General features: G+C 33.7%; 1 protein-coding gene across 5 annotated transcripts in view; it reads left to right on the forward strand.

Moving 5' to 3' along the window:
* Positions 1–18,567, forward strand: part of LOC106477203 (probable E3 ubiquitin-protein ligase bre1) — a 38,984-nt gene that overhangs the window by 10,714 nt on the left and 9,703 nt on the right. For all 5 annotated transcript variants that reach the window (XM_022381431.1, XM_013937806.2, XM_022381433.1 and 2 more), the window contains exons 3-7: positions 7,668–7,744; positions 11,028–11,275; positions 13,294–13,530; positions 16,495–16,628; positions 18,114–18,338. In XM_022381431.1, the coding sequence (XP_022237139.1) occupies positions 7,668–7,744; positions 11,028–11,275; positions 13,294–13,530; positions 16,495–16,628; positions 18,114–18,338 (921 nt within the window). The remainder of the gene's footprint in view (positions 1–7,667; positions 7,745–11,027; positions 11,276–13,293; positions 13,531–16,494; positions 16,629–18,113; positions 18,339–18,567) is intronic.

The raw sequence follows: 18,567 nt of genomic DNA on the forward strand, positions 1-18,567 counted from the left end.
GAGTGAATTGCTCTTATCTTAAAAATACATGTAATATTATATAAAACACCTTTTACGCTTTATAAAGAACCTGATAACTTAGTTATATCCGGTACAGTATCAGAAATGTAGACTTTTTTCCTGTAAAAGGAAATCTGACAATTTACAATGTATCAGGTTTTTACATATGTGTGTGGGCCAGATTCTTTACAGTAGGTGTCTGTGATATGTTGGCAGTCAATTTCAACAATAAACAAACAGTACACAATCCACTTGTTCTAAAATAATATGCTAAAACAAATCAAACTTATATACAAATGTTCATTACACTGTTGGTTTTCACAGTTTTCATCAAATTCCACACAGGCTTGGTCAGTTACTTTAGAACACAATTGACAAGACAAATTATTCTTCCTATTCTGTTATGGTACATTACCTCTGTATCACATAAATAGTCATTCTCGTTCAGTGCTGCCCTCTATATGCAAAAAAAACTTTGCCACCTCTTTGTTTTAGGGATTTACATATGGCCCTTTTTTCTTTGGCAATATGATTTTGATCATGTATCTGAGACTTTGGAATCACGTGGTTGTATGTTTATCACAGTTGGACAAGCCCCTATTCCTTTCCTGTCCTGGTCCTTATCTACCCTTCTCTGTTTCTCTTTCCAGAGGTTTCTCATCTCATCGTTTTATTCAGTGTTGATGGCCATATCACCAATAGTACCAGAGACTAACCAGTGAGTTCTGGTCTAGAGGGAGATTGAATGTATCCTTTAGTTCTTTGGGTTTATTTCAGAGTGACTTGTCCTACTATTTCTTTCTTCACCTCCTTTGTCTCGGGTATCCTTTTCCCTTCCCCATGAATTGGGATTCTGCCACCAGCCAGTGTTTGTCTGAAGCAATACAAGATTTTTTGTCTCAACACGCCATTGCACCTGTTCATAATTTTTTTCCAGGCTTTTATTTCAGGCTGTTTGTTGTCCTCATGACAAACCAGAGACTGTCGGCCCGTACAAGGTTTTTCCCGCCTCAATCTAATTTTCAATCATCCCCATTTTACATTGAAGTAATTTCTCACCTTTAGTTGGGCTTTTTCTCCAGGTTTATACATAACCATGAGGAAGGTCACGAATGCTTATTTGCATATCCCGATATCTTGTTACTCGCAAACCTCTATTCTGTTTGTTCTTCATGGGGTGGTCTATCTGTTTCACGCACTGCCATTCAGACTTACTTCAGCCCTGTAAGTTTGTTAGGTGGTTAGAGTGGCTACTATTAGCTCTTTCCAAACAGAAGTTTACTTGATATCCTTATTAGCTGCTCTTGGAGTCAGCTATAGTGTGCTGATAAATCAAGTTTGAGAAGTCCTCACTGTGACCTATCTAATATCTTATCCATTTGAGTGTTTTCTTTTTCAACAGCCATCTCAGTCGAGCCCATCCTTCTTCTCTTTGACTTTGTTTGATGGGTTTTCAGTTCTTATTATAGCTTGTGAGTTTCTGTCACTTTTGGAGATGTGTTCTTCCATGGTAGCTCTTATCCCCTTAGGTCAGGCTGCTATGCGGGCTTTTTCTTAGTCTCTTCAGGACCAGTGAAATCTTGCAAGGGACTTCCTTTGTCGACTCTTATTACCCTTCCTTCTACCATTGTCGCCAATTGGCATTGGTGGTTAGACAACTTGCACATTGGCAGGGTTCCCACTTCTGCCTTATCCAGATTTACACATTTCATAGGCCCATCCCTTCGGAGATGGGAGGCATGGGTTGATCAACAGAAAAATTTGGGGTTTTGGTTTGTGGCTGTGAGGTCTTATCATATCAACATCTTGGTGCTTCTCACTGTACGTCATGTTTTGGTTCCTTTTCTCCATCTGGTCAGAAATTGTCTGCTAATGATTCATTCTGAATTTTCTTCAGTGATTGCTTATCTGTATCACAAGGGCAGCACCTGTTCTTGATCCCTCTGTATTTATACATTAGATCTTCTTTCTGGGCCCACAAACTCGATATTCAAATCCTTGCATGTCATGTTCCAGGTGCTTTCACTCTTGTCATAGATCAGATTCCCATCCATACAACTTTTCTCTGATGGAGTGGTCTCTCCATCCTTTTGTTTTCCAGTGGTTTTGACTTCAGTGGGGTACTCCTCACATTGAAGCTTTTGCTATGTCCCTTAACTACAATTTGCCTTGGTTTTGGTCTCCAGTCCCTCATCTTCTTGTTCTGACTATCAATGTTTTCAGGCAGGATTGGACCAACACATTTTTCTATCCTCCAATTCTTTTTCTTCTCCAGGGTAAGTTTGATCATCATCAGCACTCAGTGTTCAGTCCTTCTCCTTCTTGGCCATCTCAGCTGTAATTTCTCCAGCTCCAACTTCCTCCTCCATTACCTCTTTCTCTGACTCTGCCCCTTATTTGCCCCCCTCAGTCACTGGTGTTTCATCTGGATCTTTCTGTCCTCCATCTTCATGCTTGGCTTTCCTCTGGTCATTGGTGAGGAGATCCAGCCTCTCCCAATGGTTAGCTTCTTTTCTGGTTTGTTTCATTCACCCTTCCTAAATGCAAATGGAATGTGTTTCTGTTGTTGGTTTCTGGATCCAGGGTTTTCTCCTGATCAACCCACTGTTCTTTATCATGAGGATTTCCTCACTTGACTTTTGGATTAGGGGTCTTCTGCCCCCTCGTTCTCAAATTTTTGGGCATCCCTGTCCCACACCTTTCGTTTTTCCCAATTTTGCAGGTGTTTACCTGTTGATTTGTTCCTACTGGATTCATCATACCCTCTGCAGCAGGCTGCCCTTCCAGCTGGGGATATTAATGTGGTTCTGCACTGCTTCACTTCGCTTACGTTTGATCCACTCTCCAAGTACTTCTTGTTTCACCTTCCTTTATATCTTCCTTTCTTCCTTCTCCTGTTTGCCTGTGGATGTTGGTGGTCTGTTTATTTGTCATCGATGTTTCACATACTCTTTATCCTTCTACATATCTTCTCCTTTTTCCAGATCATTTTTCCTCCCTAACTCTTGTGGCTCATGAGAATAACTCCTCTGTTTAGCCAAGTTCCCTTCCATTTCACACCTTTATCCTCGGCCTGATCCAGATATATTTCTATGTCCTGTATGTGCTCTTCTCTGTTATATTGCCTGCATGGCTTCCTTCTCTGTGGTCCATTCCTGTTTTTTTTTTTCCTTGGCATCCATGCTCTGTTCATGATCTTTCCCCTTCCACCTTCTCCAATTGGGTTCAGCTCTTAATTCGATTGGCTTATTCCTCTTTATCGTCTTCCTCCCATACTTTGTTTCAGGTGTCTTGTCATCCATTCAATACCTCACCTTTTCATTGGTATTTCATCTTTGTCCTCCTTTAATCAAGCGTGTCGACTACTCAAAGAGGAAGAAAACCATGATCCAATGGAAATTTGTCTCTCATTATTTGTGTTGGATTGCAGTTTTCTTCCTCTTTGGGTTATTGTCTTCTACCTGTAGCCATTCTTCATAATTCTGTGAGATTGATTGCTCATTGTTTGGATCCCACTCTGTGGGGAGTGGTACCCAACCAGGTATTCTTTAAAAGATCAAATCCTTACTGTAAGCACACTGCATAGATGGGGTGTTTCACAAGATCGCTTGTAGGTTTATCCTTGTGATGAAATTTTAACAAAAAAAATTTGCCCATTCTGGATCATACTTACCCATGGACTACACGGGTAAAGCAGAAGGGGATTGCTGTCCATCCCTGCCATGACATGTATTGAATAAATCAGTATGGTCTGCTTTTAAAGTTAGGGTTTGTGATCACCTTTTGCACTGTCTCGGGTGCTGTCGTTCCTTCTGACTCTCCACCACATTTTCCCCCTTTTTCATGCAGTGGAGTTTGGAAGTCCTTACCACTTTCCAGTTCCAAACTGCTGGAGTGGTGGACCATGGAATTATCCTCCTGAATAGGTTAATGAAATAAAAATCAAATATAGAAATGATTATAAAAACCATTCAGTCGAGAGTAGGGTAGTGGTGTTCTGCTGGTGTAGATGATGTGATATCCTCCAATATGAAACAAATATAAATGGGTGTGACCTGTCAAAATTGCAGTTCACTCCTTCGATTGGGATCTCTCATCTTATGTTGGTTCGCAGTGGCTGTGTTTTGGATTTAGAGTTGAACCAATCAACATAAGTCCTCACATATGTGTTACAGATGTCTATATTCGTCCCTCAATTATACTCTTGTTACTCCATCCACGTTGTGGATCATGGTAAAGATTATTACTGTTCTTCCCCTTCCTCTATCCTTCAATGCTTATTATTCTGAGGATGCTCCTGTGCTTGTCAATTTAACTTTTGAGGGAGATGGTTTACATTACATAGACATCATTTCGATACTGGATATCGGGTTCCCAGATCAATTTATCATATTAACATGTGCCCAGTTCATGGGTCTTTATTCTCTCTGGCCTCGTGAACTTGAGGTGAAGATGGTATGATCCTCTTTCCTACCCTCACATGGATGTCGGTACCTGGCGGCTGGGTTTTGTATTGTAGTTGACTTACCAACAGTATGATCCTCATCCTACCCCTGCCTGGATGTCACTTCCCAGTAGCATGGGTTTTGGATATAGTTGACTTGCTGTGCACACTCCATTGTGCACTATCCACGCAAGTTAAGGAAAGAAGAATCCTTTGAAAGTGAACGAAGGACACACATTAAGAGGAGACAGTCAAATTCTAAGATCTGATGTGCGGGACCACACCACTTCTGAACCAGGTATACTCTTCGCCCATTGTAGAAAGTTGTCACACATATGGGTAGAAAACAGAGGAGCATGTCCAAGTTCAAGAGAACTAAAATTGGATAGTGATCCAAACCATATAATATTTATGCAACTCTATTCCAGAAATTATAAAAGTGGGTAAATTAAAAGGATGTGCCTAGGTGTGAAACCAGTCCCTCCACCTGTTGAATGTGGGATTCTAGCTATTTATGTGAGAGGATGAAATGTACCATATCAGAAGTTATAATTTTCCTATACTGAAAATGCATTTCCAATAGGTACTTACCTCCTCCCCTCTCAAACTTCCCTCCCCACTGAAAACTGGTGCTTCCATCTTTTGCCAAAACTCAAAGTGATAGTTTGGTAGAATTGAATAGAGGGAGTTACATGCATAGTGAGAATATGTTGCACTCTTATTGGTGGAGGATTGATGCATGATGATTTGCATGAGAGATGCATTGGAATCAGTCAGTTCCAATGGAGAGGAAATAAAAGGCTTTTGGCATGCATAAAAATGTTTACATATAGAGGGCAGCATTGAATGAGAATAGTGATTTATGTCAGCGGAAATACCTTTTATGTATAGGAAGATTATAACTTTTCATCATCACAGTTGTATCCAGAGCTTTAAATAATTCTCTTTTTCATCAAAAGTCCACACAGGTTTGTTCAATTACCTTAGTATACAATTGACAAGAGAAATTATTTCTCCTTTACTTTGTTATTACAATACAATCTGTGATAATTCACTTAGAAATTGCCACTATATGCTTTTATGGCTAAATTCACAATCATGCAGTCTAGATCTATTTTTCAAATCTCTCACTACCTTTGTCTCATTTTCCTGAACTACATTTTGGATGCATATTTATAAATAGTCCAACTGAGGCCTAGAACTTTCCACATACTACGAGATAATATGATACAACAATACCACAATAAGAAAAACTTAGAAGGCTCTACTAACATGATGCAATAATATAAGCACCAAATTACAACAATGGGACTACAGAACATATAATTCATACAGAGTACAAAAAACAAACCTATGATAAACTGTTGCTTCTGAAAATAAGTAAATTTAATACTCGTGCTATACTTAAATTAAAACAGTCATGTATATCTAACACCATAACTATATTGTTATGTTATATCAGTTTATATATTTTAATACCAATCTTTTGTGTTATTGATTGCTTGTGGGAAGCTTCAGGGAAGAGCTGTTTGCTTTAGATATGACAGCATTAATACAGTGCCTTTTGCAATAGGAACTACACTGCAGGGCTGTTGTAAAGATGCCATCAGATACAGTATAACTGGATATGGTGACATGGATTATGATATTGAGTCTTGGCTCCAAAATCATCTTAATATAACATTCTCAACCTCTTTACATGTATAAATGTGTGTGCACATACATACAGTGTTAAGATGTATCTTAGCTAAAGTGGAAGATATGACCTGTAGCACAGCTTTTGCATGGAGGTAAATGATTTGTACAAACATTTGGTCTTGTTACTATGAATCTGTATCTGTTATGACTTGATTATGCAATAGTTGTTTTTCAGAATTGGCTTTCAGTGGAGAAAAGCTGAGGTGTAAAATTGTAATAGTTTTAATATAGTATGAAAGTAATCAGTAATTTTCAAGATTTTTAGAGTAATATACATAGTATGTGAACATTTTAATGATAATTTTTTATGTTTGTTTTTTAATTTCGCACAAAGCTACACATGGGCTATCTGCACTAGCCATCCCTAATTTAGCAGTATAAGACTAGAGGGAAGGCAGCTAGTCATCACCACCCACCACCAACTCTTGAGCTACTCTTGATTGTGGGATTGACCGTCACATTATAACGCCCCTACGACTGAAAGGGCGAGCATGTTTGGCGGGACGGGGATTCGAACCCGTGACCCTCAGATTGCGAGTCGGGTGCTCTAACCACCTGGCCCTTATCTTTTTTCCTTTTTTTTTTTTTAAGACAGCTGCAAAACTCTCAAAACAGTGCAGTATAAATGTACAAACAATTAACATAAGTCATCTCAATTAATCGTATAGAATAATCTCCTGTAAAAATGTTGGATAATTTTTCTCAGTGAGAGTTCCATGTGCATAAAATTAGGTTTAGGTAGATCATTATGCTGTAACATTGGTATATATGTAATAAACAGTTGCATGTTAATTAAATTAACCAGTTTGAGACATTTCTTAATTTTATGTAAACCAAGTTTTTATCATAAACAATTTATTTTTGAAAAATATAATTATAAAAAAATGTAAGGGATACAACCATTCCTTCATTATTCAAGTGATGATGACTAGCTGCCTTCCCTCTAGTCTTTCACTGCTAAATTAGGGATAATTAGCACAGATAGCCTTGTGTATCATTGCACAAAATTCAAAATAACAAACAAAACCTGAAGTCATTAGTTTAAAGCAGGAAAATCATAAACAAAAATGACAATATGCTAATGTAATTCAGAGTTCTTTGATATATTAAGTTTAGCAAAAAACAAAATATAAATGAACCAATGAGTGGGGTGAAAAATAATTTGGTGTAGAAAAAAAAAATTATAATATTTAGTGTTAATATTTGAAATCTTTTTCTTGCCTAATGGAATCTTTGAGCCATATGCAACTGTTTTAGAAGAAAGTTGGTTTACTATGACTATAAGCCCAGGAACTTTGATATTCTTTAAGTAACTTACAAACTAAAAAAAAATATATTTAATATTTTTGAAAACAATGTAGTAGAAAGGTTTTACAATTTTATCCAAGCCTAATTTAGAGTCAAAATACTGTATACAAAAATATGGATTGAATCAGTATTACCTAAAGTGCCACAGAATATAATTTCTTTTGTAGGTTTTTATTTGCAGTGTATGTCTTAATACAAATAGCATAGTATTTTACAGAGAAGTAATAATGAAGACCTTGGTGAAGAAGGGCTTGTTGAATCAGTTAAGGAGGGATCTGCTGAGAGGGATGAAGTGTAAGTTGAAGTTAAACAAAATTAGAAATTGTCTCAATTATTTTTATCATCAATTTCTGATTAAAAAAGTGCTATTAAACAGTTGCTTTTTTTTTATTCGGACCAGTCCTGTCTTTAGTAATTCTAGAGAATACCACACAAATGCATCATTTGTAATATTGACAAAACAAAAATGAGAAATATGTTAAATGTCTTTTCAAAGAAGTGAATTATTTTAGATATAAATAATATTTCTAATTTTACTTGTGCTTCAGAATACATTATTATTCTATGGAAACTAAGAGCTAAGTCACAAATCCTTTTACCAGTTACTTTTAATATCTTTTTATATTATGTTGCTATTGGCAAACATTTACTCTGCATTTATTACCAATACCTGTGATGGGAACAGCACAGATAGCTCATTGTGTAGGTTTGTTCTTAACTAAACAAACAAAGCATTTGTCACAAAATTCATGTGAGGAACAGTACGTTAAATATCTTGATCAGTTTTCTACCATTGTCAACTTTTTCATGTTAATCCAGTTCAGTAACTAAACAATGCTAAGCCAAAAGGTTAAACTTTTTATAATGGTGCAATCCACTAGTTTTTTCTTTTTGAGATAGCTTACATCTTGAACTTTGATGAAAAAATTCTGTTTTGTTTTATGTTAAACTTTCCAAAAGTTCAACTGAAAGAAAAATGTTAGAAGTTATATATTTTTAGTTAAAGGACAAATAATTAATATATATGTTTGACTCTATAAGTATTTTCAAAAATATACGTACTATAACTTTAAATTTATTAAGTGTATTTTCATGCAATTTGGCAAGCCTTTAGTAAATATTAAACATCTATTGTGCATGAAAAAACACTTTTTTAATATGATATTTCTACTTAAAATTTTTATCTGAATATCCAAAATCTATATTGAGTCAGTCTGAGTGAAAGATGATTTTCATGCTAAGAATAAAAATACTTCTTTGCATCTTACAATTTTCATATTTAATTTGCATAACTTCTAAAACCTCTAAAATGAATATAAAAAAAAATTATATTTTCTCTTTCCCCCCCCCCTTACTCAAGCTATAGAGAAACAATCAATGTGCAGTGAAATTATAAGTTGAAAAATATGAAATAAAATGAGTATTACAGTTTTTCCTCTACCTCCACTGTTATATTGATTAGAAAGTTCAGAATTACTTATCTTAACAGTTAATGTTTTCACCTCTCTTATATTTTCATTTTATGGTTTTATTACTGTACTTTGTACCAACTTAAGCAGTAATCCTCTTGACAGGAGCAATATATCACAGTGGAAGCCTGTAGCTGTTTCCAGTAGACCTACCATAAACAGCATATCCAACATGCATGCTCTTTGTTTAGACTCATGCTTGTGATATTTTAGACATTTTATTTTAGTAAAGTTTGTTAGAAGTTTCTCATCTTTACACTTTAGTTACTTTTGTTAAAATACATATTACAATTTGAGTCTTACAAATTTTGATGTTCAAAAGCAAATTTGTGTAGCTTTCATGTATGCATTTTAGAAGACAAAAATATATCAGTTACTAGAATGTCCCAAAACACTATAATTTGTTTGGCTTTTAAAACAAGTTATAAATCATTTTAAAAAGTCCTCTTAGACAGTTAGAGCCTGAAGATAATGTTCATGTACAAAGAAACTATGACAGGTTGTAGTTCTCTGGGCACCAAATTCAAATACCTGTAATGAACTTTATGTAGAAGAAGATTATAACCATGTCCATCAGTTGATTAGCTAAACAATCTCGAAATTCAGTGGAATGGGGGGGGGGGGGCTTCTGTGGTGGGTTTAACAAACTTAATAATATCTCAGCAAATCAGTAAGATAGGATGTGCAAATTTTATATTCTTGCTTGTAGTTGTGTTCCTAATTGGTTTTAAACTGTAACAATGTAGTTAATTTTAGAAAACCCTGAAATGGAGAAATTAGACCTCTGACACATCATATGACACAGAAAAATAGAATTTGAGAATTTGAAAATGTTTCTTTTTAAAATTAAAAAGTTCAGACTTAGATAATAAAAAATTGAATACTTATATACTTTTTCAAGCCAAGTTCATTGATGTATGTTAATAACAAAGTTGTTCAGTTTTTCAATGAGCATGACACTGTAAAAGGTTGAAGAGAAAGAGTTAAATTGAATTTTTATTGCAGATATAAATTGAACAGAATTTTGGGCCCTAACAGAGTATAGTACTTGTATATGAAATAGGTATTGATTTCAGACGTGTGTGTGTGTATATATATATATATTTCTTTCTTTCTTTTCTGTTCCTCTCTTAGGCCGTGTATGGCCTTGTGTTTAGCATAGCAGACAATGAACCTGAGAGTTCGTTACTCATGTTTGTTTGCTGCAAAACTTGCACTCCACACTTTGGAGCTGTAGGTACGTTATAAAGGTGATTGTTAAATCCCACTATTTGATTAGAGTAACCCAAGAATTGGTGGTAACTGCTGTTGACCAGCTGCCGTCCCTCTAGTCTCTGTCAATTCAAAATTATGGGTAGATAGCACATATGGTCATTGTGTAGCTTTGTGCAAACATCCATAACAAACAAAAAATATTTTTTTTATCTCTTAAATATTGTTTAATACTTAATCCTCCAGCATCAATCCATTAGCTTCAAAATATATATATGATGAAATTGAGATAAAGTTCATTTTGGCAAATAGTGTGAAGTTAAAACGTCCAAACAATGTTTTGTTATGCATTAAGTTTGAATATAAATTCTATTGTAAATTTTTCACTGTCTGATGTTTCAAAATTAAATGTACAATACAGTACACCTTTATTTGTAGGCTTACATTTCTATCAGGACCATTTTTGTATTATTTTAACTATTGTTAGTACTAAAGTATAATGTAGGCTTAAAGTTGTATATTGGAAAGTTTTGAATTTGAATTAAGGTCTAAAATTTTCAAAATAAAATGTATATTGGGTTTTGCAAATGCACTGTTATAAGTATTTTTTTATGTTAGACTAAGGCAACTGTTGTTTCTTATCTGATGATGCGAGTAAGGTTGAAAAAAATTAAGCATATGAAGTGTGTCAGTAAAACCCAATTTATGAGAAATACTTTTATGATTATATTAAGTAAATAACTATTGAAATAATTGCTCAAGAATCCAGAAAAAAAAAGCTTTTTGGTATTAAGTACATATGAAAAGCTGTAAATTAGTTTTAATTTATATAATGTATTTCTGTGCAGAACGTGGTATTAGTTAGTATATAATTTTGTTTGTTTCTAAACCCACAGAACAGAACCAAACATACCAAAAGTCACTGTATCTGAGGCAAAAGAAGAAGAAACACAAGCATCTGAGGAAGAGCCCTGTAGTAAGCAGACTGAACTTGCTATTGAGGATGATGCATCTTCACAAGTTTGTAAAGAGGGTCAGGTTGAAGTGATGGAAGATGAACCTCAGAAGATGGATGAAACTAAGACACCACAAGAGTTACTAGTACCCTCCAATCATTCAAACTGTAACATTCCCAATGTTACACGTAAGTAAATTTCAGACTTAACTTTATTGCCCACATGACATAATTGGTATAGAATTTTCTATCTGTATTCAGCAGCATTTTGGCTTGTTTTCAGTATTTAAAAATATTATTTCCTATTGACTATTTAACACTAAAATTTCAATATTAGAGAGAGAGTTGTAATTTTCATTTCTAACAATATCTTTGATGAAAAGCTCCAAAGGAAAGTTACAAACAATATTTGCAACTTATGCTGATATTTTACATGTACCTAATCATTAAAATTTGAATGTGAATAGTAGTATTAAAAATGAAACACACTCTTTTTTTTTATTGAAGGCACAAAATACCAATTGTCTGCTAATAAACAGACAAAACGCACATACATTTTTTTTTTCAGAGTAATACACCAAATTCGTATTTGGATATGCCGTTTAACCCTGACCTTAACTGTTGAACAAGATTATTACTTTTGTAACCTAACAATTCATTTATTGTGGTTACTTGCATTGTAGCAAAGAATTATGTTTATTAGTTGATGGCTTGGTGGTTAGGGTGCTTAATTCACAATCCGAGTGTCAAGAGTTTGAATTCCTGTTGCTGAATATGCTCGTCCTGTATGATTGCCGTCTGGGTGTAAAAACTCTTGGCTTCCAAAATTACTGGCTGACCCCAAACAATTGGGAATACGGTCATTTGATGATGAAGATGCTGATGTATACGATCTATAGAACATACACATTCATAGCTGATGAAAAGAATGAAAGGGAAGACATGCAGGAAAAAATCTACTCTACTTCCTTGATATTTTGAAGATACAGAGAGAAATTTTACAGATAAACTAACTGAAAGAAAACATTATATATATATATATATGACTAAACAAAATTCTTATTGGCATAAATAACTTTCAATATGTCTTAATACCCCTTCCTGCTTGTAGAGAATAAGTGGGAGCTGCTCAAACATACAATATCTGCAGTTAGTCACAACTTTGCTACAAACACAGCTGTAATGTCTCGCATCTTTTGTTGTTTCCGTGGTTACTGATTACTTTATATTGAGCTGATTTCAGTGGGATTGTCTCTAGCATGTTGGTTATACATGAAAATAGAAAAGTTAGAAACACAAATTGCTCCTTTCTCTTTAATGGTTCTTACTCTCATGGCTAATGTGGCATTCAAGTAAGTTTAGGTTGACTTAAAATTGTAATATATTTCTAAACAAAACTAACTCTTGGTCAGAATAGCCTTGACATTTGGTGGGTGAAGTGGTTACAATTGTGTGGGTGAAGTTGCCTCGTGCTTTGGTCCAGTAGCCAATGCAAAATTAAATGGTTATATTATACAAACAAAGAGTTTTTATATTACATCTAACATCTTTTCCTGTCTGTAGAGATTCACATGGCACATTTGTTCAATAAAAGTTTATTTATGTTTGAAATATGTCTTGTGCCAGTATTTTTATTTTAGGTCAAGTGTGATTTATCATCTTTACAAATCTTGAGAACTTCATGTTTTATGGTTTTAATAGCTTAAAAAAAGCCAAGTCAGGTGTTTTTAACTTTATCTGTTTGTTAGCAGCCTTCTAGATGGCAGTTAGATAGTATTATCTTACAAATGCATATTGTATAAGTAGGTACAAATTAAACATGCTACACAGTTTATTTACTGTGACAACATGTATTCTCACAGGTCTGCTTCTTTTTAAACCCATAATTTTTTGTGTGTTTTCCTGGAATTATTTTCATGATGTCCTGATAATTATCATCATACCTTATAAAATTATGGTCTACTTATAAAAGGTGGATAATTAGGGGGGGGTAGTGTTTATTTGATGATTGTTCATTAATTAGTCTTATGTAAAGTTTTATGGTGTACTTGATAAGCTTATTTTTGCATGTTTTGGGTACACATACAACCTGGTAAAGTGTTATTTTTATACCAAAAACCAGTAATTTGGGTACACATACAACTTTGTAGTGTTGTTTTTATACCAAAACCAGTAATTTATTCTGACAAGAGAACTTTTATTTGCAGCTGAGATAGATCACAACAACTTCATAAACAATGAAGGAGTCGAAATAATTAATGAAGATCTCTCAGATGCTTCTTCACTGTCCCCTATCCGTGAGGAATTACCGGTTGATGTAGACATGAAGCCAGGAGTTAAACACTATGTTCACACTCCAAACACCCGCTTAAATGTGATACTGAATCTTATTGTGGCATTAGCAGTTACTGCAGTGATTGGACTTGGTGTGGGACATTTTCTAGGTACTTATAGATTTATCTTTGCTTTTTATTTGGTAAACCTTGTAGAAAATGGTATTGGTATTGTTTATTTTTTATCTTAGTTTATGTGGAAAATGATACTTTTAGTATTTTGTTGAAAGGTAGGTGTTTAAAATACAGTATATTAGTTTTTACAGCTATAAGACACATTTAATTTTTTTTAATTTTTACTTATGTTTAAAGTATGTGTATTTTTATAGTCTCTCTTTTTTTTAAACATCTATGAAGCATTAGATATTTGTAAAAGAGATTAATGGTGATTTGTAAGTAACCCCTTTTGAACTGGTGAGCACCTTTTCAGTTTCAAGTATAGATCTGCATATCAAGTTTTAACATGTAAGTAAAAATAATGATTTAAACTGTTTCAAAAGTTTTTTTATCAGGTTATTTTGTAATTGATATCTTGTAGCATTTATTTAGTTTAATTCACAAAGTAAAATGAAGAAACATATATTTCTACACAGCTCCATGGAACCTTGCCTATTAAAAACACACTTAAGAGATTTGTAAAGAAACTTTTTACTCATCCCAAAGCATTGGTTTTTATTTAGTAAGAAACCATCATCCCTTGAGAATACACTTCCCAAAGTTTGTTTTTTTTGTGTGATTTTCCTTCTGTTTCTATACTTTATTAGGATGATCTGTCATTCTCACTCTTTTATGATCTCGCAGCTATGAATGTAGCTCTACTTTTAAAATAGCTACAAGCAAAGTTTAAATATTATTGGATAGAGTAGATCATAAACTACTTACATCAATATAGAGTGAAAAAAGGGTTTCAAGAAGTCACTTATGGTTTTGTGGAAAAGCGAATAGACCTAGCTCATGCAGAATAAAACATTGAAATGTAGTAGCCAGTTTAGAAGACTTAGGAACAAACCACAATTCTGGAAATTTCTTTATTGTCTTTCTAAACATTCTTTTCATTCCTGAAAGTATTTTTATGCTGAATTACATTTGTTTGAAAACTATAGAAATCTTATTCTATGACAAGACATCGGGTAAGCCTTATTAGGTTTAGTGAGTACAATAGGCAATGACAAAATATCCTGCTGACTCGGAACATTATTTATTGAATATTATCATCAAGTTTATAATACTAAAAGAAGACATAAATAAAAGAACTTATAATTTATTAAAAGAAAAGTATGTTTATTAAATATAAATTTTTTTTTAGCAAACATATTGTTGCCTAACCTGACCTGGTGCTATTGTGATAGGTCAAGTTTATAAGTCACCAGTAAAACATTTTGGCCATGTTTTTTTCTGATGTCCAACTAGAAGTATCAAAATAAATGTTAATGAGTATCATTCAACTTGAAACTGATTGCTTATATAAAATGGAACTTTCTGATCAAGATAAACAAAATTAAATTCTAAGCAAAACAGTTTGTGATTTTTTTTTTCAAAACTGTGTCTCACAACATAAAACAATTATAGAAAAAACTAGATCAAATTATATGATTTTTTTTTTAATCAAACTAGTTACTATTTAGTATGTCCTAAGTTTCATGCAATTTAGTCAAGTATTTTCGTTGTCAGAAGGAAAGATCAAGGGATATCTTGCTTATTTGAGTTTTCATTTTTTATTTCATTTCTGTCTTTGTATCATCTTCATTTCCTGTTTTGAACTCCCTCATTGTATGAGTTGATATCTTTTAGTGAGGGCTGGACATTGCATAATGGTTAGCATCCAGACTGTGGATCGTAGTATCCATGGATTGCACCATGTTGCCACCAAAAAACAAAGTTCCATACTTTGGTGGTCATAGGTGAATTATAGGATTGATGATCAAATCTAAATGTACAATTAGAGTGGCCCAAGAGTTGATGGTAGGTGTTGTTGAGGGGCTTCCTTTGTTCTAGTTTATTAATACAAAATTACAGATGCCTGGTGCAGGTAGCCCTTGTGTATCTTCACACACACACACACACACACATACAAAAATAATTTATCTTGTGGTATTAATCTGTCATTTTCCAATTCTTTTACTTCTATTTCATTATTGTACTAAGTTTTTACAAGGCTTTTTTCTTTAGATCGCTTCCATCTTAATAAATTGGCTTGCTATCATTATAAATTTTACATTGATCTTATGGTATTCAGATTGTGCATTGGTTTTTTTTTCCCACCTCTCAGTTTCAGCTTTCTGGTCAGATGATATTGGTCTATTCTGAAAGATTTTATAATGATTTTTGTACATCAATTTTCACATTGGTTTTATTCAAAATGGGTTAGTCTCTTGACTTATCCTCTTTTATTCGGAGGTATTCCATTAATCATTGGGCTTGTCTTATTCTATGAATTATTAATCTAATTCTAAGAGTTATTTTCCTGATGTTACATACCTTATGATATAGTCAATTTAACTTCTGGTTTTGGATTAGTTTTATGGTTTCTTTGCAAGGTTAATAATTTGTGCCTCTCTAGCCTCTGAATGAAATTATAAGATTATGATTTCCTGTTCTAGATCATCTTGCTCTAGAGTTGATTTTGTTGTTCATGATATGTCACACCTCTTCTTGTATGTGTATGCATCCTTTTCTCTGCTTTTTTAGGTTCTCCTTGTTGGGTATTTTTGGCCTCAAGAATCCTAGTTTCCGTATCAAGGTTCCATATTCTTTTTGGCCTACATGTACTAAAAGCTAAAATATTCCATGTACATACCAGAACCTAGTATCTTTTATTTAATAGTTAACCTTTTTTAGTACATTGTCTTAGGGGTTGGAAGTACAAACTAACACGTAACATCTTCTATTTAATAATTAACCTTAGGAATAGAAATACCTACCAAAATCCAATGTTTTCTACTTAATAGTTTGCTTTTGTTAATCCACTGCCTTAAGGAATGGAATTACTAGAACAACTGTTAAAATAAATAAGCATGTCAGTGGCAGTACTGTCTGTTATGAAACAGTATTAATAACAATATATTTTTGTGTTAGGTTGGTCAAATCAGTGGTGGTATCAGAAACAGGTGACCCGCAGTCAAGTCCTTAAACTAAAGCAGCTGGAAGAAGAATTGATCCAATGTATGAAACAAGAGAGTCAACTAGCATCAGAGTTTCAGGGCTCTACAGTATGTAACACTAGATTATAGAAGGAATATGTTGCATGAAACCAAGTGCTGGACATGAACTAGTAGCTAGTGTACTGGACTATTTATCTTAGTGTCCATGGTTTACACTCTATTTCCTTCCCCTAAAAACATTTATATGGGGTTGTGGGTGCATCATAAGAGTGTTAGTCAAATCCCGCTATTCATTTAGGGTAAACCAAAAATTGTCAGTCAGTGCTGTTAATGTCTAGTCCAGTGTTTCTCAAATGATGGGTTTTGACCCCAAGGGGGTCGCAAGCAGTTTTCCAGGGAGGTCACGAGCTGTCTGTGCAGAGTCAACATCTTATTTTTTGAGTCATTGAGGAGTCTGAGTGGTGCACATATCACCTTTGTTATAAGCTATGACGAATTGTGCCAAGAAACATTAAGAATGTTTTCATCCTTGTAGAAATAATGGTGGGTCGCGACGACCAAAGCTGGCTGAGAAATACTGCTCTAATCTGTGGGTTCAAAATGAGAGATTGCTAGTGCAGATAATTCTTGTCTAGTTTTGCATAAATATCCAAAACAAACAAGCCTGCCCATGATCAGTGATAGATTACAACATATTTCAAATAGAACTATCTTCCTTTATGGTTAGTTTAAGGTATAACAAAATTAAGTTTTGATTAAATAATGCTAACTGATTGATCATTTCAGTTCTCTCCACATGTGAACAGAGTTAATAGAAGCATATAAAATGTTATGACTTTATTGTTTTAATGCTTATCAAGTACTAAAGGTCAAATTATTAAGAGGTAGCTTCAAGGAATACACTTTTTTTTTACTTAATCAATTACATAAAAATATGGAAAAAATAACAGATTATAATTTTTCTGAAGCAAAGGTGTCCAATAGACATAAGTCAATAAAAATTGTGGTATGATAATAGTTTATACATCCAATAATATATTTTTGAGATATATACTTGTGGGAAAATGATTCCTCTGCCACGGTACAAATTGGATTAGGTTATCCCACAAAACATATATTACTAAATCGTGATTATGGAGGCTGTATATAATAAGTCAAGTGAAGTGCTTTGGGGTGAGTTTTTCTTCGGGCTTAAAGTTGGCAAAGAAGGAAGCTCTTTTCTGTTTTACATAATTTAAGAAGAAGAATTAGTCAAAAACTTTAAACATGGTAATTAAACACTTATAAAGGTGGCTTTGTTATTAATAATAAGTCAAAATATATCTTTATGAACTTCTCATTTTCAATCTCAGAAATTGACTATTAAGAATAATTTTCAAGTATGAGGTTTTTCTTTCATCTATTCCATTCCAAACTGACATGATGCAAATAATCAACCCTTATAGAAAGTTACAGTAACCTACATGTAGATGTAATATTATTACAAAAATTTACAATTATTGTAAACAAATGTTTTTTTTTTTTTCATATCTTGCTACATTTTGAAATAATCATTGGGCTTTCTTCAAAATGTTTTTAAATTAAATGTTCTAGGTTTGCTACAAAAACTCAGAATATTGGAAACAAAGGTTCGAGGAATTATTTGATGAAAGTGAAGACCTAAGAGTACTCATGGAAAAGACTCAAGATCATCTACGAAAACAAAACCTGGGTATGATACCATTATCCCCTGTCTCAACTAACTGCCCTTCTGATGTCAGTGAAGAATTTCACAAGTTGAGGCTCGACTTACTTGTAAAACAAATGGAACATTTAAGGGTGAGGCATGTTTTTTTTAGGGGGGGGACTTCAAAGAACTATAATGATGATGTTTTGGTGACCTGCAGAACATTATATGTACTGAAATGTATATGGTAAGATAGTAGAAAAATATATATATTTATAAGTTAAGTGAATGCCATGCTCAGTACTGTGTAGTGTACATATATATATATATATATATATATGGAATTTCTCAACAGATGAGCATGCAGTAAGTCATATATAT

Source organism: Limulus polyphemus, unplaced genomic scaffold (assembly GCF_000517525.1).
Source record: "Limulus polyphemus unplaced genomic scaffold, Limulus_polyphemus-2.1.2 Scaffold163, whole genome shotgun sequence".
Taxonomy (NCBI): Eukaryota; Metazoa; Arthropoda; class Merostomata; order Xiphosura; family Limulidae; genus Limulus; species Limulus polyphemus.